The sequence below is a fragment of the Lagopus leucura genome, unplaced genomic scaffold (assembly GCF_019238085.1).
Source record: "Lagopus leucura isolate 7727_CA_CO unplaced genomic scaffold, USGS_WTPT01 Super-Scaffold_100064, whole genome shotgun sequence".
In the NCBI taxonomy this organism is placed as follows: Eukaryota; Metazoa; Chordata; class Aves; order Galliformes; family Phasianidae; genus Lagopus; species Lagopus leucura.
The window spans coordinates 1,023,714-1,039,585 of record NW_024962308.1 but is presented as its reverse complement, the minus strand read 5'-3'; the positions used below and the strand labels follow the sequence as shown (position 1 = coordinate 1,039,585).

Sequence of the window (15,872 nt, the reverse complement as noted above, 5' to 3'; positions counted from 1 at the left end):
ATGCAGCCTTCAGCATTGCCCCAAACTTTTATTTTGTACATCAACCAACCACACAGGCAAAGTTGTGACAGGCCACCTTGGGCAAAGGGTCCCAGCTGTCCCCTTGTGAACAATGCATCCCCACGGAGCCCTCAGCTGCAGGCAGGTCTGTGGGGTTCACATCCCCAAGCTCTGTGAGACGTGGCAACGCCGTGTTCCCTTTGGATGCACAAAGGAACAGCCCTGAGGGGTACCACTGTGCACGCAGAACGGTTCAAGGCAGTGCTGAGGAAGCAGAGGTAGTTTCCCAGCTCAGTGCAACAGGGCCAACAAGGTGTTGTTTGCAGCCCAGCAGGCCCCTGGCAAAGCTGGGGAGGAGGAGCAGGTGCTGAGGGTGCTGCTGCCCTTAAGGCTGAGTCTGGGGGCTGCTGGCTCTCCCTTGGGGTGCCAGTGTACACCCACACCTCAGGGTGCAGGGGCAGAGCTGCTCAGGTTTGCCTGGGATGAGCCCCTGGAGCACAGTTCCAGCCCCACCTGGGAAAAGGCACCTTTGGTGAGTGTGAAAGCACGATCCGTAGTGATGGAAAAAGGGGCGGCCTTTCATGCAGGGTCCCCTCTCCCCTGCCAGCACCAGGCCAAGGCGAGGGACTTTAAGGAGCAGAGGGCAGCACTGCGCAGGCACTGAGGCAGAGAGGGGTGAATGGATGTGGAGAAGGGTCGCTGCGGGCCCTAACACTGTTCAAGCTGAGCATTGGCCCACAGCCTCCTGTCGCGTCCTGAGTCCAACTGAAAGTGAGCAGGATGAGGCCCTGCGGGGGCCAGAGGGCTCTGGTGGCAGCGCAGGGGCAGCAGGCAGAGCGGTGGCCCCCAGGGGCGTGCAGTGACAGCTGGGCCCAGGCAGCACTCAGAGGAAGACAGGCTGCTCCTGCCCCGTCAGCAGGCGGTACGTGGAGGCTGGCATGGTCTTGATGTGGACCTGCACAGAGACGCTCAGATCAGCTGGGAGATGGCAGCTCCAGGCTGGAGGCTGTGAGGGCGAGGACCCCGAGCCCGGCCTGCGCCGTCTGCAGCCATGGGAGCACAGGGCCAGGCGCCCACCCTGCTGCTCTGCTCACCTCGCTGACCGCCTGCGTGAGGATCTGGATGATCTTCTCGTGAGGTGTGGCCACCACGCTCTGCCCGTTGATCTCGATGATGCGGTGCCCCACGCGGATGCCGCCCTTCTCAGCGATGCCCCCGCGCATCAGGCTGCAGATCTGGGGAGCAAGGAATGCTGGTGAGCCGCGCTCACGCCCCACAGCCGTGTACAACCACCGCCCTGAGCCCTGCTTCTCCAGCAAGGACTGCGACAAATGTCACCAAGGACACGCCAAGGGAGCCAGGAGGAAACCACCACCCCCAAAGCAAACAGTTGAGGAGCACCAAGGAGACAAACCCAAACAACAGCACTGTGGGAGAGCAATGAGGAACCTTCCACCATGGCACAGAGCCCTGTGAAACCTCAGAAACTATCAGTGCTGAAGGCTTGTCTGCGCAGGCACAGCCAGGGCTGCAAGTCCCTCTGCCAGGCAGGTGGAAGAAACCCCAGGCAGCCCTGGCTCTGCTCCCACCCCACAGCACTCACCACACCGTTCTCCACGCAGAAGCCCAGCTGGTACTTGGAGTCGGGGCGCCGGATGACAGCTGTGGTGACGGGGGAGCAGTGCACTATGTTCAGCATCACCTCTGTCTGGTGCTTCAGCTCCTGGAAAGCAAGGGGGGATGTGTCAGACTCAGGAGAGTCACTTGGAGGGGTTGAGAGAGGACAGAGCTGTGTTGCTCAAGGGAAGGCTGAGGATCAGCACGGGACAGGTACAGGCCCTCCTGCCCCTCTGCCCCACCGTCACTGACACCCAAGACACCACCAAGCTGTTTCCCATCTCTAGCAGAGCAGGGAGCCCCCCAGGCCCGGCCCCAGCTCACCCGGATGATGCTCTGGCAGGTGGTGAGGGGCAGCCCCACCAGGCTCGTCCCATTGATGGACATGAGGCGGTCCCCGATGCTCAGCTCACCCGACCTCTCTGCAGGGCCCCCGTGCATCAGGTTGGCGATGACAACGGTGGGCAGGATGGAGCCCCAGCCCGACTCCACGATGGCGATGCCCAGAATCTCCCCCTTCTGCTTCCGGATGCAAACCTGAGGAGGGGGGACCGGGACGGGGAGCTGGGGTGTGTGCCACATCCCCTGCACAGGGGTACTGGGCTCAGAGCGAGCTGGGATAGGGCCTAGGTTGGTAGGGATCATCTCAGCCTCTCAGTGGGGACCCCACGCTGTCCCCACCCCTCCAAAGCAGCTCTTACATCCTTGCAGTTCTCCTGCCGGGAGAAGTGGGTCAGCTCTGCATTGTGCTGCTCCTGGTCCTCAAGGGCACGGCTGTACTGGCGAGGGCTCAGCTCACTTGGGTCGATGCTGTTGGCCTCCAGGAAGCGCTGGTAGGCCACACCAAATGCCTGCCCGATGGCCTGAGCGATGATCTGGGCCTGGGGACAGACAGGGGACATTTGTGCTCAGGGCCACGGCCTGACCGCCAAACTGGTCCCAGCAACTCAGTCCCAGGTCAAACAGGTCCCAGTCCAGCACAGACGGCCTGGGAGCTGCAGGGCACCCTGCCCCTTCCTGCCCCTTCCCAGTACCACACCCCTCCTTTTCTCACTGGGCCACTCTACACAGCAGAGCTGCCCGGGCTCCCACTCTTTGTGCCCCAGCACAGCGATGCCAAGCTGTCCTGCAGCAGGATGGGTCCAGGAGCCCCCAGCAGCCCGCCCTCCCTCAGGGCTCGCTCCCACTCACATCAGCCGAGTGGAAGACGTGGCAGATCATCTTGTAGAGCCGCTTCTCCTCCGCCGCCTCTGCCCTCCGAGGCAGCTTGCGGCGTGCCATGAGCACCACCAGGGAGCCGATGTCGGCGATGTAGGAGATGGTCTGCAGGGAGTGATCCATCATGGCCTCCTGGCAAGGGAACACAGCACAGACCTTCAGCCCTCCCCTCCATGCAGCACACGAGCCAGCTGGGCGCTGCTGCACACCAGGGGGATGCAGGCTCACTGGTTCAGATCCCACTCTGCCAGAGTGGCATCGCTCTGAGTGACAGCTCCTCCCAGCTGCTGCTGCCCCGGCCATCCCTGGGCACAACCCCCCATCACGGCAGGCAGAGAAGATCCCACAGCCAACAGGAAGGTCCCAGCAGCCCCAGGGCCATGCAGGCACAATCCCTGCTCACCTGTGTGTCAGCTGTCAGCACCTTGATCCTCTGCGTGGAGACAAACAGATCCACCTCTGTCATGGGTTGGGATTCTCCCTCTGGTGCCTGCAGAGCAAAGCAGCTCAATGAAGTCACTGCTGGGTCCCTGCCCTGCAACAAAATGCTGCCCAGCACCCGCAGGAGGTCAGGACGTGCCCCTCCCTGCACCTTGATTCTGTCCACAGCCTCCTGTGCCTGTGCCATGCGGACGCTGGTAGGAGGGTTCCTCTCTGAAACCAGCTGTGTGGAGCCCAGGTACTTTGCCCCAAAAATCACACCGTCCAGCAGATCCTCTGGGTCACAGGGGCCTGGAACTGAGAGACTGGGAGGGCTAAAGCAGGGGCTGGTTTCCTCGTGCCACCTGTTAGCTGTGCTCCTGTATGTGAGGAAGTGGCTCAGCGCTCGAGAGATGTGCTCCTGGCATAACAGAGGAACCAATGCTGACCTTGGGCTGCAACCCCTTCCCCTGGAGAGCCCCCTTGGGCTGTCTCCCCTTCCTCTAGAGAGCCCTCCTTTTTCTCTTCCCAAACCTGGGCACCCCACAGGATTCCTGAAGCTTCTTCATGCCCAGCTGTGCACAAACTGTGAGCAAACCAGCCACCCCAAGTCTGCAGCCACGTTTTCCAATAAGCGGCAGCAATGTCTCTGCCCTGGGAGACTCTTCTGGGTGCAGAGCTGGACTCCCCCAGGCACCCCAATGCTCAGGTCAGAGCAGGCAGTGGTGGGTTAAGACTCCCAGTTCAAGCAGAGAAACAACTCACCTTCTTTGAAGGCCAGGCAGGAGGAGGGGGATTCCTTGTTCTGCAAAGCAACAGAAGGGTGAAGCACTGGCTGGGAGCCTGGGGAGCACCAGAGGAGCAAGGGCACAGGGTGCCAGGGCTGTGAGGCTGTTTAGACCCACTGGCTTCCCCCCACAGTCAGACAGGCACAACCCTCCCCTCACAGTCAGGACAGCATGGCCCAGAGCAAGTAAGGGTGCTCTCCCCTAGTGCCACAATGTCCCACAAGACCCAGGGAAACGCCGCCCCTCACTCCCCCCTGCCCAAAAAGTCCCCCAAGGAAGGAGAGCGAAGGGGACCACGGCCGTGCGCCTGCACTCACGGTCACACTGCTTTGTGGTGGCCGCTTCTTCTCTGGGGTCACAGCAGGAGACAATCCTGCCCAGGCTGGCTCTGGCGAGCTGTCTCGACTGCCCTCGCAGGTGGGTTTGTCCTCACTGAGCCCATCTCCACAAATCCAGCCTCCAGAAGGTCTTTCCTCCAAACCACCCGGCCCATCAGCAGCAGTGCGTTCCTCAGGCGTCTGCAGCATCTCCAGCTTGGTCCCGGTCAGGAGTTCAGAGCGGGTCAGGGGTGTCTCAGTGTTGGCCTCGGGCACCTCCCCCTCGTAGCACAGGAGGTTCAGCAGGTCCTCCCGGTCGGCCTCAGCAAAGAGCAAGCCGTGGCAGGGCCGCGAGCGGGCTGAGTGCTGCGCACAGCAGGGATGCACAGCCAGGCCCCTGCCTGTGGCCACATGCAGCGGGCAGGGCTGGCACTCACCCCGGCACTCTGCATAGCCCCGCTTGCCTGCCACAGGGGCCGTGTCAGGGGCGTTGCACAGACTGGGGCTGAGGGTCTCCAGCTGGGCCAGCAGACCCTGCATCTCCGAGGGCTCCTCCTCAGGCGCCTCGTCCAGCTCCATGGTGCCACTGCTGGGGGTGCGGGGGGGTCCCGTATCCCGGGAGGTGCTCCCAGCTCTCGGCCTCCAGTCCGTGGGGCCCCGTGGTCCAGTGGTCACCACCTCCTCTTCCATCTCTCTTCCTGAGTTCCTGCAAAGCCCGCTTTGTTCATCCCCGCCGTTAAGGTTCATGGCTGAAGCAGGCCCCAATCCAGGCTCCGGACTCCTCTGCTGATCTACAGCCGTGCTGCTGAAGGTGGGCCCCTCCAGCTGCCCGTCGGCTGCAGTGGGTCGGGAGGCACCGCGCTGCCCTTCTTCTGTGTCCATGGCTGGCAGATCGGGGGCCGGCTGGAAATCCATGGCGCTCTCCATAGGGAACAGGCAGGCCGGGGGGAGACGGGGAAGGAGCACGGGGGAGGGCAGGCATAGGGGAGGGAAAGGGGGGGGAACGAGGGGCCAGAAAGCGGGCGGTGGGGGGTCAAGGTGGGAGCAGAGAGGGGTCAGGAAGGGGGCACAGGGGGGGCGCACAGCCGTGCTCGCGGGGCGGGTCGCAAAGGGTCACGAAGGGGCCGCAGGGCAGCTTGGGGGGGGCCTGAGGAAGGGCCGCAGAGGAACACACGGGGTTCCAGGGCCGGGGTTCCCGTCGTCCCTCCAGCCGCCACTCGCTGCCTGGAGGCGCCGCGGTCCGGCCGGGCCCAAGCGGCACGGAACGGGTCAGGATGGGACTTACGGAGCGGGCCGACCCCGCGGCGACTTCCGGGCGCCACCACCCCCCCACTTCCGGGCGCGGCCGCGTCCACTTCCGGGCTCGCTCAGCAGCCACTTCCGGGCGCGGCCGCCGCGCATGCGCGCTCCGCAGTTGTCCCGGCGTGTCCCGCGGCCGCCATGGCCGCCCGGCTGCTGCTGAGGGCGGTGAGCGCCGTGCGGCCCGGCCCGGCCCGCGGCTACGCCAAGAAACCGGGTGAGGCCGGGATGGACCTGCAGCCCGGGCCCCGGGCCCCGGACCCCGATCCCAGTCCCGTTCCTGTGTCCCGACTGGGCCCTGCCCCGTGTCCCGTTCCCATCTCCCAGCCGGGTCCCGTTACAGAGCCCCATCCCCGCGTCTCGTTCCTGGGTCCTGTTCCCGGATCCCGATCCCGTGTTGTAGTCGGGTCCTTTTCCCACAGCCTGTGCCCACGTCCCATCCCGTGCCCCATTCCCGTGTCCCAGTTGGGTCCCATTCCCATGTCATGTACCCGTATTCTATTCCCATATCCCATTCTGTGACCCAGTTGGGTCCTTTTTCCCCACCCCATTCCAGTGTCCCATTCCCAGCTCCTATTTCTGTCCTAAAGCTCCCGGCCCCATGCCCCAAAGCCTCCTCCGTTTGCCCCCCAGCTGCCCACACCCCCTCACATCACCGTGTCCCCTCCCCCAGGTGTGAAGGTGAAGGGGAAGAGCACTCCGAAGGAGCAGCTGAAGGGGCCGGAGGTGTGCACAGACCCCGTCAAGTTGGCCAACTACGCCATGGGGGTCAATTACCTGAAGGACAGCCCTGAGGTGGCCCTGAAGCCCGACTCTGAATATCCTGAATGGTATGTGGGGCTCACCCAGAGCGCTGCATCCCGGCTGGGGGTCCCGAGGGTGGGGGAGATGCGGCCTTCAAAGCTCCCCTCCAACTGTAGCAGCTCTGTGATCCCAGGAGCTGCTCTTCGCCTCCCCCACTGCAGCCTCGCCTGCTCTGTTTGCCCCCAGGCTGTTCCAGATTCACCTGGGTCCCCCCAAGAAGCTGGAGGAGATGGACCCCGAATCCCTTGAGTACTGGAGGCGCCTGCGGAAGTACAACTCGTGGCAGCGCAACAAGCTGAAGAAAAGCAGGAAGCTGTGAGGGGCTGTGATGAGGCAGCAGGTGTTGGTGTTGGCGTTGGCGTGGCCGACTCTGGGGCAGCTCCCACTGCCAGTCCCATCTTCTCACTACAAACTGACAATAAATCTCAGCTGAGGCCTCTCACAGAAACTGTAGCATAACCAGGAGCCCTGTGTGCTCAGTGCGCTCATCCCCTCCTGCACAGCGCTGGGGGAGGATTGAGGCTGTCATTTCTTGGGGTTTTTTCCACAATGGGAATTCTGTTTATTGCTGGCAGCAGGACCTGTGGCAGCCCAACAGGTCCCACTCCTTCTGCCAGCGTGCTTCTGTGGTGGGGATGGGTGGGAGGGCAGCGGCTTTGGGGTGAGAGTGACCCAACTGAGGTCACCGTGTCCCTGAGGAGGGTGGGCAGGAGGGGTCCCAATCCCCTCCCCGTGTGCCCTCGGCCTGGCGTAGCCCAGCGCTGGCCCTACTGCACTGTGTGGTGGATGAGGGGGGCTGCTGCTGCCCCAAGGCGGGTCTTTGCTGGTTCCCTGAGGGCCGCGTCGCTCTGCAGGGCAGGAAGTGGCAGAGGAAAGCAGAAGTGCTGCAGCGTGGGGCCGCTTTTGTTCCTAACCCCCATTTCCTCTGCGCGGGGCTCAGGGTGTGCTGAGCTGGGTGCTGGCGGCTCCGGGCACGCTCAGTACCTGGAGGTGAGTTCTCTGCACCTTTTGGACTCCATCCCCTCCTCTCCCGCTTGTGCTGCCATCTCCTGCTGGCACCCTGTCCCCTCGCAGCCAGAGGCAGCAGCTGTGGGGCAGGATGGGGGATTGGAGCTTGTCCATCAGCTCACTGGGAGAGGAGGTGGTGGCCCAGCTCTGTGAGCTCCTGGACACAGCCAGCCGGGGCTGGCGCAAGCTGGCCGAGGTGGCCGGGGCAGAGAAACGCTTCAAGTGCAGGTAGGGATGGGGGGACGATGGGATGGACCCTGTGCCCCCCAGCGCTCCCCCCCCACATCCCTGTTGTGGCCACATCTGCCCTGTTGTGTCCCCACTGTGCCTCACAGTGAGGAGGAGCTGGAGATGTGCTCGCTGAAGGTGCTGGAGCCCCTCGGCAGCCCCACACAGAGCCTCCTGCAGCTCCTGGCTGAGCGTGAGTGCAGCCTCCGGTACCTGTGGGGCTGCCTGCACAGGATGGGGCACACGCAGGCCTGCCAGCTCCTCAACAGTGCTGGTAGGGATGGTGTCACCTAGGGGCTGAGGGGGTCAGCAGGGGGAAGGCGGGGAGGTGAGGGGCTCATCCTGCTGGTGGAGTGGCAGTGGGGAGGTGAGATGGGCTGTGATGGGTGCAGCAGGGTGGGTGGGATGGGATTGGATTGGGTGAATGCAGCATGGTGGAATGGGATGAGAAGGGTGCAATTGGGTGGGTGGGATGGGATGGAATAGGTTGGAATTGGAGGGATGGGATGGAATGAGATGGGATGGATGAAGTAGGGTGGGTGGGATAGATTTCCCCTATATTCAGCACTGGTGAGGCCGCACCTCGAGTGCTGTGTCGTTTTGGGCCAATATCTACAAGAAGATATTGAGGCCCTGGAACATGTTCAAAGGAGGGCAACAAAGCTGGTGAGGGGTCTGGAACACAGGCCATATGAGGAGAGGCTGAAAGAGCTGGGAATGTTCAGCCTGGAGAAGAGGAGCTCAGGGGAGACCTCATTGCTCTCTATAACTTCCTGAAGGGAGGTTGTAGTGAGCTGGGGGTCGGCCTCTGCTCTCGTGTCATCAGGGATAGGAGCAGAGGGAATGGCTTCAAGCTACGGCAGGGGAGATTCAGGCTGGACGTTAGGAAGTATTACTGTTCAGAAAGGGTGGTCAGGCACTGGAATGGAGGCCCAGGGAGGTGGTGGAGTCACCGAGCCTGGGGGTGTTCAAGGAAAGGCTGGATGTTGTGTTGAGGGACATGGTTTAGTGGGAGCTGTTGGGAATAGGTGAACGGTTGGACTGGATGAGCTTTTAGGTCTTTTCCAACCTTGGTGATTCTATGATTCTATGATTTGCAAGGGAAAGGATGGGATGGATGCAGTAGGGTAGGTGAGATGGGATGGAATAGGATGGGATCGAATGGATGGGACGGGAAGGGATGGGAGATGGGTGCAGTAGAGTGGGTTAGAAGGGAAGTGAGTGTTGGAGTGGGATGGGAAGAAGGTCGGTGAGGTGTGGACAGGCTGGGCTGGGACAGGGCAGAGTGTGGTGGGACAAAGTGTGATGGGCTGGGATGCAGTGGGACGGGCTGAAGTGGAACAGCACAGGATGGGATGGGGCCAACTGGGACAGCATGCAGTGATACAGGCTGGGATGCCATAGGGTGGCACTGAATGGGACAAGTGGGATGGGATGGATGGAATGGGGCAGGCTGGGGTGTAGTGGGGCAGAGCTCTCAGCCAGCCCGGGCTCTTCTACAGTCCACGACGTGATTCGCATCACGGTGCAGCCGGAGTCACAGGTGGTGGCAGAGGGGACGCGGGTGTCCCTGACCTGCTGGGCCACCGGCCCACCGGGGCTCACCTACCAGTGGTTCTGTGGTAAGCAGGAGGTGAGACCCACATCCCCTCCCTGGCACCTGCACTGGTGGGAGTCAGCATCCTGAGCCCGGCTCCCCGATGCTGTAGGTGCCTGGAGCCACAGCCCCGGAGCTGATGGTCGACACGGCTGCACCTCCAGGACTGCCCCAGTGGTACATCTGCCGTGTGAGCTGCGGGGCTGCCTTTGCCTTCTCCAGGTGGGCTCACATCCAAGTGGAGAGGAGCCACAGCCCCGAATCAGGTGGGCTCTGGGGTCTGCGTTTGTGGGGCACTGCTCACCCTTGGGGCCGGGAATGGCTCCTGTAGGGCGCTGCTCACACATGGGGTATGAGTTGCTCCTGTAGGGCATCACTGACCCCTGGGGCTGGGAACGGCTCCTGCAGGGCACTGTGGAGCTGAGGCCAGCTGGGAGCACCCCTGCCACAGCCGGGTGCCGATCTGCCGCCATTCCCATTCACAGCCAGCGGTTACTGCCCCAGCATGGCGGGGCTGCAGATCCTGCAGCAGCCACAGCCGTGCCGCCTGGCCGAGGGGGACCCTCTGGTGCTGGAGTGCAGAGCCCTGGGGAACCCACCGCCGCAGTACCAGTGGTTCAGGAACCGGCGCCCCGTGGAGGGTGCACGAGGACCACGGCTCCAGGTGCTGTAGAGCCCTTGTCTGGCACTGCGTGGCATGGCACGGCATGGGGTGGCACAGCATGGGGTGGCACAGCATGGGGTGGCACGGTGGTCCCAGCTCTCCATCCCCTGCAGGTGCAGCTGGTGACGACAGCTGAGCGAGGCACGTACTCCTGTCGTGTGTTCAACCTCTTCCACGAGCTGTGGAGCCAGGAGGTGGATGTGGAGATCGGTGAGGGTGACCTCTGCATCTGCTGCTCCCCACCCTACAGCACCCTGGGTGTTGAGAAGCCCCGCAGCCCCATAACTGCTCCCTCCTGACCCCACTTTGTGCTGCCCAGGCCCGCAGCTCTTTGCCTCTGGAGCCCCCTGGCAGGAAGGGGATGGAGGTAGGTGCAGGTGGTGGCATTGTCCCATCGCTGTGCTCGGGGCCGTTGCCACCATCTCTCTCTTTGCAGACTCCCTGGAGCCTGGCAACCCCAACCAGCTGTATGGTGAGATCCCATCCAGGAGGGGCAGGGGACCCTGCAGGGGCTGCAATGCAATGTGGGATGCTGGGGACAGCGTGAGAGTCCCTCTGTGTCCCCCTCTGTCCCTGCAGCCACCGACAAAGTGGCACTGCTGGTGGGCAACATGCACTACCTGCACCACAAAGACCTGCGGGCGCCCATGGTGGATGTGCACGCGCTCAGCGCGCTGCTGCGGCAGCTCGACTTCAAGGTGGTGTCACTGCTGGACCTGCGCCGGGATGAGATGCAGATGGCAGTCGATGAGTTCCTGCTGCTCCTCGACAAAGGGGTCTACGGTGGGGCAGCTCCTGGGGGGCTGCGGGGCTCCCAGGGATGGGCTTTGGGGCGGTGGGGCAGAGCCGTGGGGTTTGGGGACACGTGAGTTGGGGTGAGACGTGCCACCATCCCCTCTCCCACCAGGATTGCTGTACTATGCTGGACACGGCTACGAGAACTTTGGCACCAGCTTCATGGTGCCCATCGACGCGCCCAGCTCCTACACCTCCGCCCACTGCCTGTGTGTGCAGCACGTGCTGCAGCGCATGCAGCGGCGCCGCACCGGCCTCAACATCTTCCTGCTCGACATGTGCCGCAAGAGGTGACACCCCACGTCCCACCTATGGGGGCATGGAGTGAGGGGTCCCCACGCCCCCCGCCTGTGGCTTTTTTGGGTGGCACCCCCACGGGGCCCCACAGCTCTCAGCAGCCCTTCTCTTGCAGGAACCTCAATGATGACGTCCTCCCGCAGGTCGGGGCGCTGGAGGTGACAGCCAACATCGTCTTCGGCTACGCCACGTGGGTCCCCTCTCATGCACCCTCCTTGCTGTGGGGCCAGGAGGACACAACCCCCTGGGCCAGGGCAGGAATGGGGTTGGGTTCCGATATCTCAGCCCTATTGGCATTTTTCCCTGATGTGTGGATATGCTGTGACTCCATGGCACCGCTCTGGGCTCCCGGGGATGCCGTCCTTTATGGGGTTGGAGATGCTCGTGGCTGCACCAGGCAACACCCAAGGGCTCAGAGCACCGAAGCTCACCTGGATTGCAGGGATTTGGGTTGAGGACGCCCCACCCCAGTGGGATTCCTGCAGCACGGGTGAGGCTCCCAGCACCTTAACCCACCCTCCCCATCCCCACAGATGCGCAGACGCCGAAGCCTATGAGCTGAGCCAGGGCGAACTCTCCAATGGTGTCTTTGTCACCTTCCTCAAGCGCTGGCTGCTGGAGGACGAGAAGATCACGGTGCTGCTGGACAAGGTGGCCGAGGGTGAGTGCTGTGCAGCTGGGCTTGGAGGGGCCAAAATCCCTCACTGAGCCCACGCTGTGCCTGGCCCTGCAGACATGGGCACGCTGGAGCTGACGCGGGGCCGCCAGGCGCTGGAGCTGCGCAGTAACCTGTCGGAGAGGCGGGCACTGACCGACCCCATCCGCTCCTTGGGACGGGCTGAGACCTCTGCCAGGAACCTGCAGTGGGCCAAGGCTCATGGTGTGTGCCACTGCTGCGTCCCCCAGCGGGTGGGGACACGGAGGGGGCAGCGCCAAGGCACGGGACGGCGGCACGCGGCGTCTCCAATGCACCCCGGCTTCGCGCTGGGGCCGCCTCAGGTGTCACCCCCAGTGTCAGCCCAAGTGCTGGCAGGGACCAAAGTGGTGTCACCGAGTTGCTCGCTGTCCCTGCAGTCCTCCCAGAGAGTCGCCACCTCTGCTTTGACTGCGGTGTCACCGTGCAGCTGGGCTTTGCTGCTGAGTTCTCCAACATCATGATCATCTACACCCGCATCCTGGCCGCCCCTGGGGACATCACTGAGTGCGTGGCCAAGCTCACCGACCTCCCCGAGGTGGGGTGGCACCCCCAGAGGGGCAGCACTTGGGGTGGGGGGCTCCCACGCTGCCTTCCCCTAACATGAAATCCCCCATGGCAGGAGCTGGACGTGGACCTGAAGTACACCAACCGGGAGAGCCCCGAGGAGCTGGGCAGCCCCTTGGTGCCCACCTGGAGCCTCACCTGTCCATCCTGCTGCCTCTACAGCCGCCTCTGTGGGCTGCAGAGATTGCGGGTAAGAGCTGTGCCACACCAGGTGCATGGGGGGAGAAGGGGGGTCATGTGAAGCCCCCCTGTGCCCACATTGCCGTGCCCTGCAGCAGGAGCTGACCTTCACCGTGTGCCTGCAGTTTCGCTACCGCGGTGTGGCCGACTTTGTGGAGGAGCGGCGGGTGGTGAGTGTGGGGCGGCCGCTCATTGCCAAGCTCAATCTGAGCCCCCGGGACCCCGGCACGCCGCCCGCCTCTGGGGGGTCCGGCAGCCCCCTGTCCGCATCACCCCCCGGCAGCTGGGGGAACAGGCCTGAGGAGAACCTGAGCCCCGAGGTGCACGGATCGCATGGGGTGTAAGGGGGCACGTCTGTGTACGGGGCACTGGCACCCCATAGAGAGAGCAGTGTCACCCTGTGTGCAGGGCACTGCCATCCCATTATAGGCAGGGCTGTGCCACCCCATACGCAGAGCAACGTCACCCCATATACAGGGCCGTGCCACCCCACGCACAGAGCGGTGCCTCCCCATACACAAAGCTGGGTCACCCCATATGCAGCGCAGGGCCACCCCGTACACAGAGCTGTGTCACCCTATTCACAGTACACAGCCACCCCATATTCAGGACAGTCCCAGCTCCGTGTCCCTTAGCAGGGCAATGAACCCCATACATGGGGAGGTTCCACCCCATATACAGAGCAATGCCAGTCTCATGTATCCTCACAGTGCAGCGCCACCCCATATGGACACCACGGCCCCCCATGTGCCCTGGCAGCTGTGGGGTGGGCAGGGGGCAGGGCCGGGTGCTGCAGCTCAGCAAGGCGTCGCACCGGGGCGGGATTGGGCTCATTCAGGCCTAGGAGAAATAGAGAGAAATAAGCAGATTAGGGGGCAAATCCCACTGGGGGGGGGGGATGGGAGGGGAGGAGTAGAGAGCTCCCGCAAGGCCGTGGGGTGAAGATTTTTGGGGGACGGTTGAAATGTGGGGTGGGGAGGAGGAAGAACGCCTTTCTGCTCCGATGACGGGAGCCGGGGGCCCTCGCTGCTGTGCGCCAACGCCGTGGGGCGGCGGTCGGGGCCCCTCGACCCAATTAGGGTGGGCTATGGGGCAGCCCCCTCCCCGCCGCCCGCCCTTTGTTGGCTGAGGGCCGCCCGGGCGTCGCGGCGGGGTCGGCGCCAACCTCTGCCATTATGTCATGCGAAAGGCGCAGCCCCCATTCAGCGCGTCCCGTCCCCCGGATCAAACCCCATTACTTCCACAGCCGTTGCTTCATTATCTCCCGCGCCGAGCACGCCTCTGCCCGTGGCCCATTAGCTGGGCTGGGGGGCCGGGGGAGCATCGATTATGCGTTTAATGGGTTGTTAAAGGTTTAATTATCGCTAACGAAGCAGATGAGCAGCAGCAGCCGGGGGACGGGGATGAGGAGCCGGGTCCCCACAGGGTCAGCGCGCGGCCCGGACGGTGTCAGCAGGAGACCCCGATGCCACCGCGGCCATGGGTGCAGCTCTGCCCCGTGTTTGGCCCCAACCGACCCCATCTGCCCCGAAACGTTCCACGTTTGGAACCCTGAAGCCCCCACGTGTGCCATCGTCCCCTTGCCGCCCCAACGTTGCCGACCGCACGCCGTCCCCGGCGCCATCATGGGGCATCTCAGCACCACCGCCCTTCCGTCCGCGCTCCTATCGGGACCCCGCTGGCCCCATTGGGGCTGAGCCCCCCCCTTCTGCCCAGCAATTACTGCAGCTTTGTGCCACTGGCACCGCTGGAGAGCAATTAGGGCCGGAGTGACGGCGGAGCAGATTCCCCCTGACAAGCAGGCGGGACGCGGGCTGGGATTCGGTCACCCATGTGTGGGGACGGCAGCGTTTCCCCGCAGATGCAGGCTGTGGGTGATGCTGAAGTGGGTTTCCCCATCGCCGAGCGGAGCACCGCGTCCCGCTCTTCTCCTTACCACCGCACGCCCGTCTCCCACAGCGCTGAAAAAACAACAGCCCCTGGTTGTTCCCTACGAAACTAGAGCGTTTCTGTTTGTGCATAAAAAAAGGAAAAAGAAAAAAAAAAAAAAAAGAAATTCTTGATGGTGGTAATAATAATAAAGGGGTGTGGGGATTTCCCCAGGTCCTGCGGGCCGCGCCGGGGCGGCTGCTGGGTGCCCCCAGCCGCTGTCCATGATGCTGCGTCCGGGGGGGTCACCTCCCTGCTCCGGTCCTGCCGAGCACCCCGTCGGGGTAGGGAGCAGTGGGGAGCGTTCATCAAATGGGCTGCCAGGTCTTGTCGATGGTCTGAATGTGCTCCTTGGCTTTCATGCGGAGCGAGGCGATGCTGGAGCTCCTCTGGTCGACGTCCTCCAGCGGGTACTTGTCCACAAAGGGGGTGCCGCACTGGTAGGGCGCGGGGGCCATGGGCTGCATGCCCTGAGCCATGGCCGGGGGGGTGTTGAGGAAGGAGTGCCCTCCGTAGGGGGGCTGCAGGGCCTGCGGGGCTCCCATGAAGCCGGGGATGCTGTGCACAGGGGTGGCACTGGAGATGGGCGACGTCAGCCACGGGTCGAGTGGGAGGGAGTTGCTCATGGGCCCCACGTTGGCCGTCATGGGCGGCCGGTTGAAGGACAGCATGGGGGTGTCATGGAGCTTCATGGAGCTGGCCTCCATCTTCTCCTGCCGCCTCCACTTGGCTCGGCGGTTCTGGAACCAGACCTGTCGGGGTACAGTGAAAGTGACCCAGCGGTGTGTGCCCCGTGGCTACGTTGTCCCTCACAACGTGCTCCTCAGGGGTGCCCCGTGTGTTGTGTCCCCTGTTGGGTGATCCCTGTGCCGTGTCCTATGCAAGATGTCCTACACAAGATGCCCCACGTGCTCTGTTCCACGTAGAGTGCCATTGTAGGGTGTCCCATGTGTTCTATCCCCTGTTGGTTGACCTTCATGCCATGCCCTATGCTAGACACCCCATGAGCTTTGTCCCATGTAGGATGTCCCTTGTAGGGCGCCCCACATGTTGTATCCTTTGTAGGGTGACCCCTGTGCCATGTCCTATGCAAGATGCCCTGTGCAAGACACCCCATGAGCTTTGTCCCATGTAGGGTACCCCATGTGTTGTATCCTTTGTAGGGTGCCATGTCCTATGTAAGATGTCCCATGTGCTGTGCCCCCTATAAGGTGCTCCATCCGTTGTGCCCCACATGTGGTGGTGACACAGTGACAGTGGGCACGGGCTGGTGGCTGGACTGGCTGATCTTAGTAGTCTGTCCAACCTTAACCATTCTGAGATTCAGCGCCCCGCGTAGGGTGACCTGTGTGCCACGTCCTGTGCAAGATGCCCCATCTGCCTGTGTCCCATGAAGGCTGTTCTATGTGACATGGCCCACGCACAGTGTCCCACGTGGTGTGTCCCCCCC

General features: G+C 63.2%; 4 protein-coding genes across 6 annotated transcripts in view; 2 read left to right on the top strand and 2 right to left on the bottom strand.

Moving 5' to 3' along the window:
• Window positions 1-8: 8 nt before the first annotated feature.
• APBA3 (amyloid beta precursor protein binding family A member 3) lies at window positions 9-5,673 on the bottom strand. Of its 3 annotated transcripts, XM_042886830.1 has the most exons (11): window positions 4,798-4,908; window positions 4,361-4,726; window positions 4,021-4,098; window positions 3,428-3,676; window positions 3,239-3,325; window positions 2,809-2,967; window positions 2,319-2,498; window positions 1,942-2,154; window positions 1,604-1,723; window positions 1,095-1,235; window positions 9-955 (listed from the first exon to the last, which is right to left on the bottom strand). In XM_042886830.1, the coding sequence occupies exons 1-11, from the start codon at window positions 4,810-4,812 to the stop codon at window positions 884-886; spliced, it is 1,680 nt and encodes a 559-aa protein (XP_042742764.1). In that variant the 5' UTR covers window positions 4,813-4,908; the 3' UTR covers window positions 9-883. The 3 variants fall into 3 exon arrangements, with proteins under 3 accessions (XP_042742764.1, XP_042742762.1, XP_042742763.1); XM_042886828.1 differs by having other exon boundaries at window positions 4,361-5,673; XM_042886829.1 differs by having other exon boundaries at window positions 3,428-3,573; window positions 4,021-4,060; window positions 4,361-5,671.
• A 127-nt stretch (window positions 5,674-5,800) lies between these two features.
• Window positions 5,801-6,922, top strand: MRPL54 (mitochondrial ribosomal protein L54). Its single transcript, XM_042886861.1, has 3 exons — window positions 5,801-5,876; window positions 6,333-6,489; window positions 6,650-6,922. The coding sequence occupies exons 1-3, from the start codon at window positions 5,801-5,803 to the stop codon at window positions 6,780-6,782; spliced, it is 366 nt and encodes a 121-aa protein (XP_042742795.1). The 3' UTR covers window positions 6,783-6,922.
• A 487-nt stretch (window positions 6,923-7,409) lies between these two features.
• On the top strand, window positions 7,410-13,343 carry LOC122188489 (mucosa-associated lymphoid tissue lymphoma translocation protein 1-like). The gene is given in 17 exon segments (XM_042886846.1): window positions 7,410-7,699; window positions 7,807-7,973; window positions 9,202-9,321; window positions 9,409-9,562; window positions 9,782-9,866; window positions 9,868-9,960; window positions 10,074-10,170; window positions 10,280-10,327; window positions 10,397-10,432; window positions 10,540-10,743; window positions 10,868-11,045; window positions 11,168-11,242; window positions 11,586-11,713; window positions 11,786-11,932; window positions 12,127-12,284; window positions 12,369-12,503; window positions 12,589-13,343. Coding segments are annotated over 17 exon segments (2,211 nt in total). The 5' UTR covers window positions 7,410-7,562; the 3' UTR covers window positions 12,838-13,343.
• Window positions 13,344-14,730: 1,387 nt separating this feature from the next.
• Window positions 14,731-15,872, bottom strand: part of RAX2 (retina and anterior neural fold homeobox 2) — a 2,524-nt gene continuing 1,382 nt past the window's right edge. Inside the window, exon 2 of the mRNA XM_042886803.1 lies at window positions 14,731-15,174. Within this exon, the coding sequence (XP_042742737.1) occupies window positions 14,731-15,174 (444 nt within the window). The remainder of the gene's footprint in view (window positions 15,175-15,872) is intronic.

Bases quoted from the DNA above. Each gene is read 5' to 3' on its own strand.
- APBA3 (XM_042886828.1), bottom strand. From the start codon at position 5,287: ATGGAGAGCGCCATGGATTTCCAGCCGGCCCCCGATCTGCCAGCCATG. The intron at 4,099-4,360 runs GTGAGTGCAGGC...GGTGCTCCCCAG, and splicing joins CACCACAAAGCAGTGTGACC to GCTCCCAGCCAGTGCTTCAC. The intron at 1,724-1,941 runs GTGAGCTGGGGC...CTTGCTTTCCAG, and splicing joins CCTGCCAGAGCATCATCCGG to GAGCTGAAGCACCAGACAGA.
- MRPL54 (XM_042886861.1), top strand. From the start codon at position 5,801: ATGGCCGCCCGGCTGCTGCTGAGGGCGGTGAGCGCCGTGCGGCCCGGC. The intron at 5,877-6,332 runs GTGAGGCCGGGA...CCCCTCCCCCAG, and splicing joins CGGCTACGCCAAGAAACCGG to GTGTGAAGGTGAAGGGGAAG. The intron at 6,490-6,649 runs GTATGTGGGGCT...GTTTGCCCCCAG, and splicing joins GACTCTGAATATCCTGAATG to GCTGTTCCAGATTCACCTGG.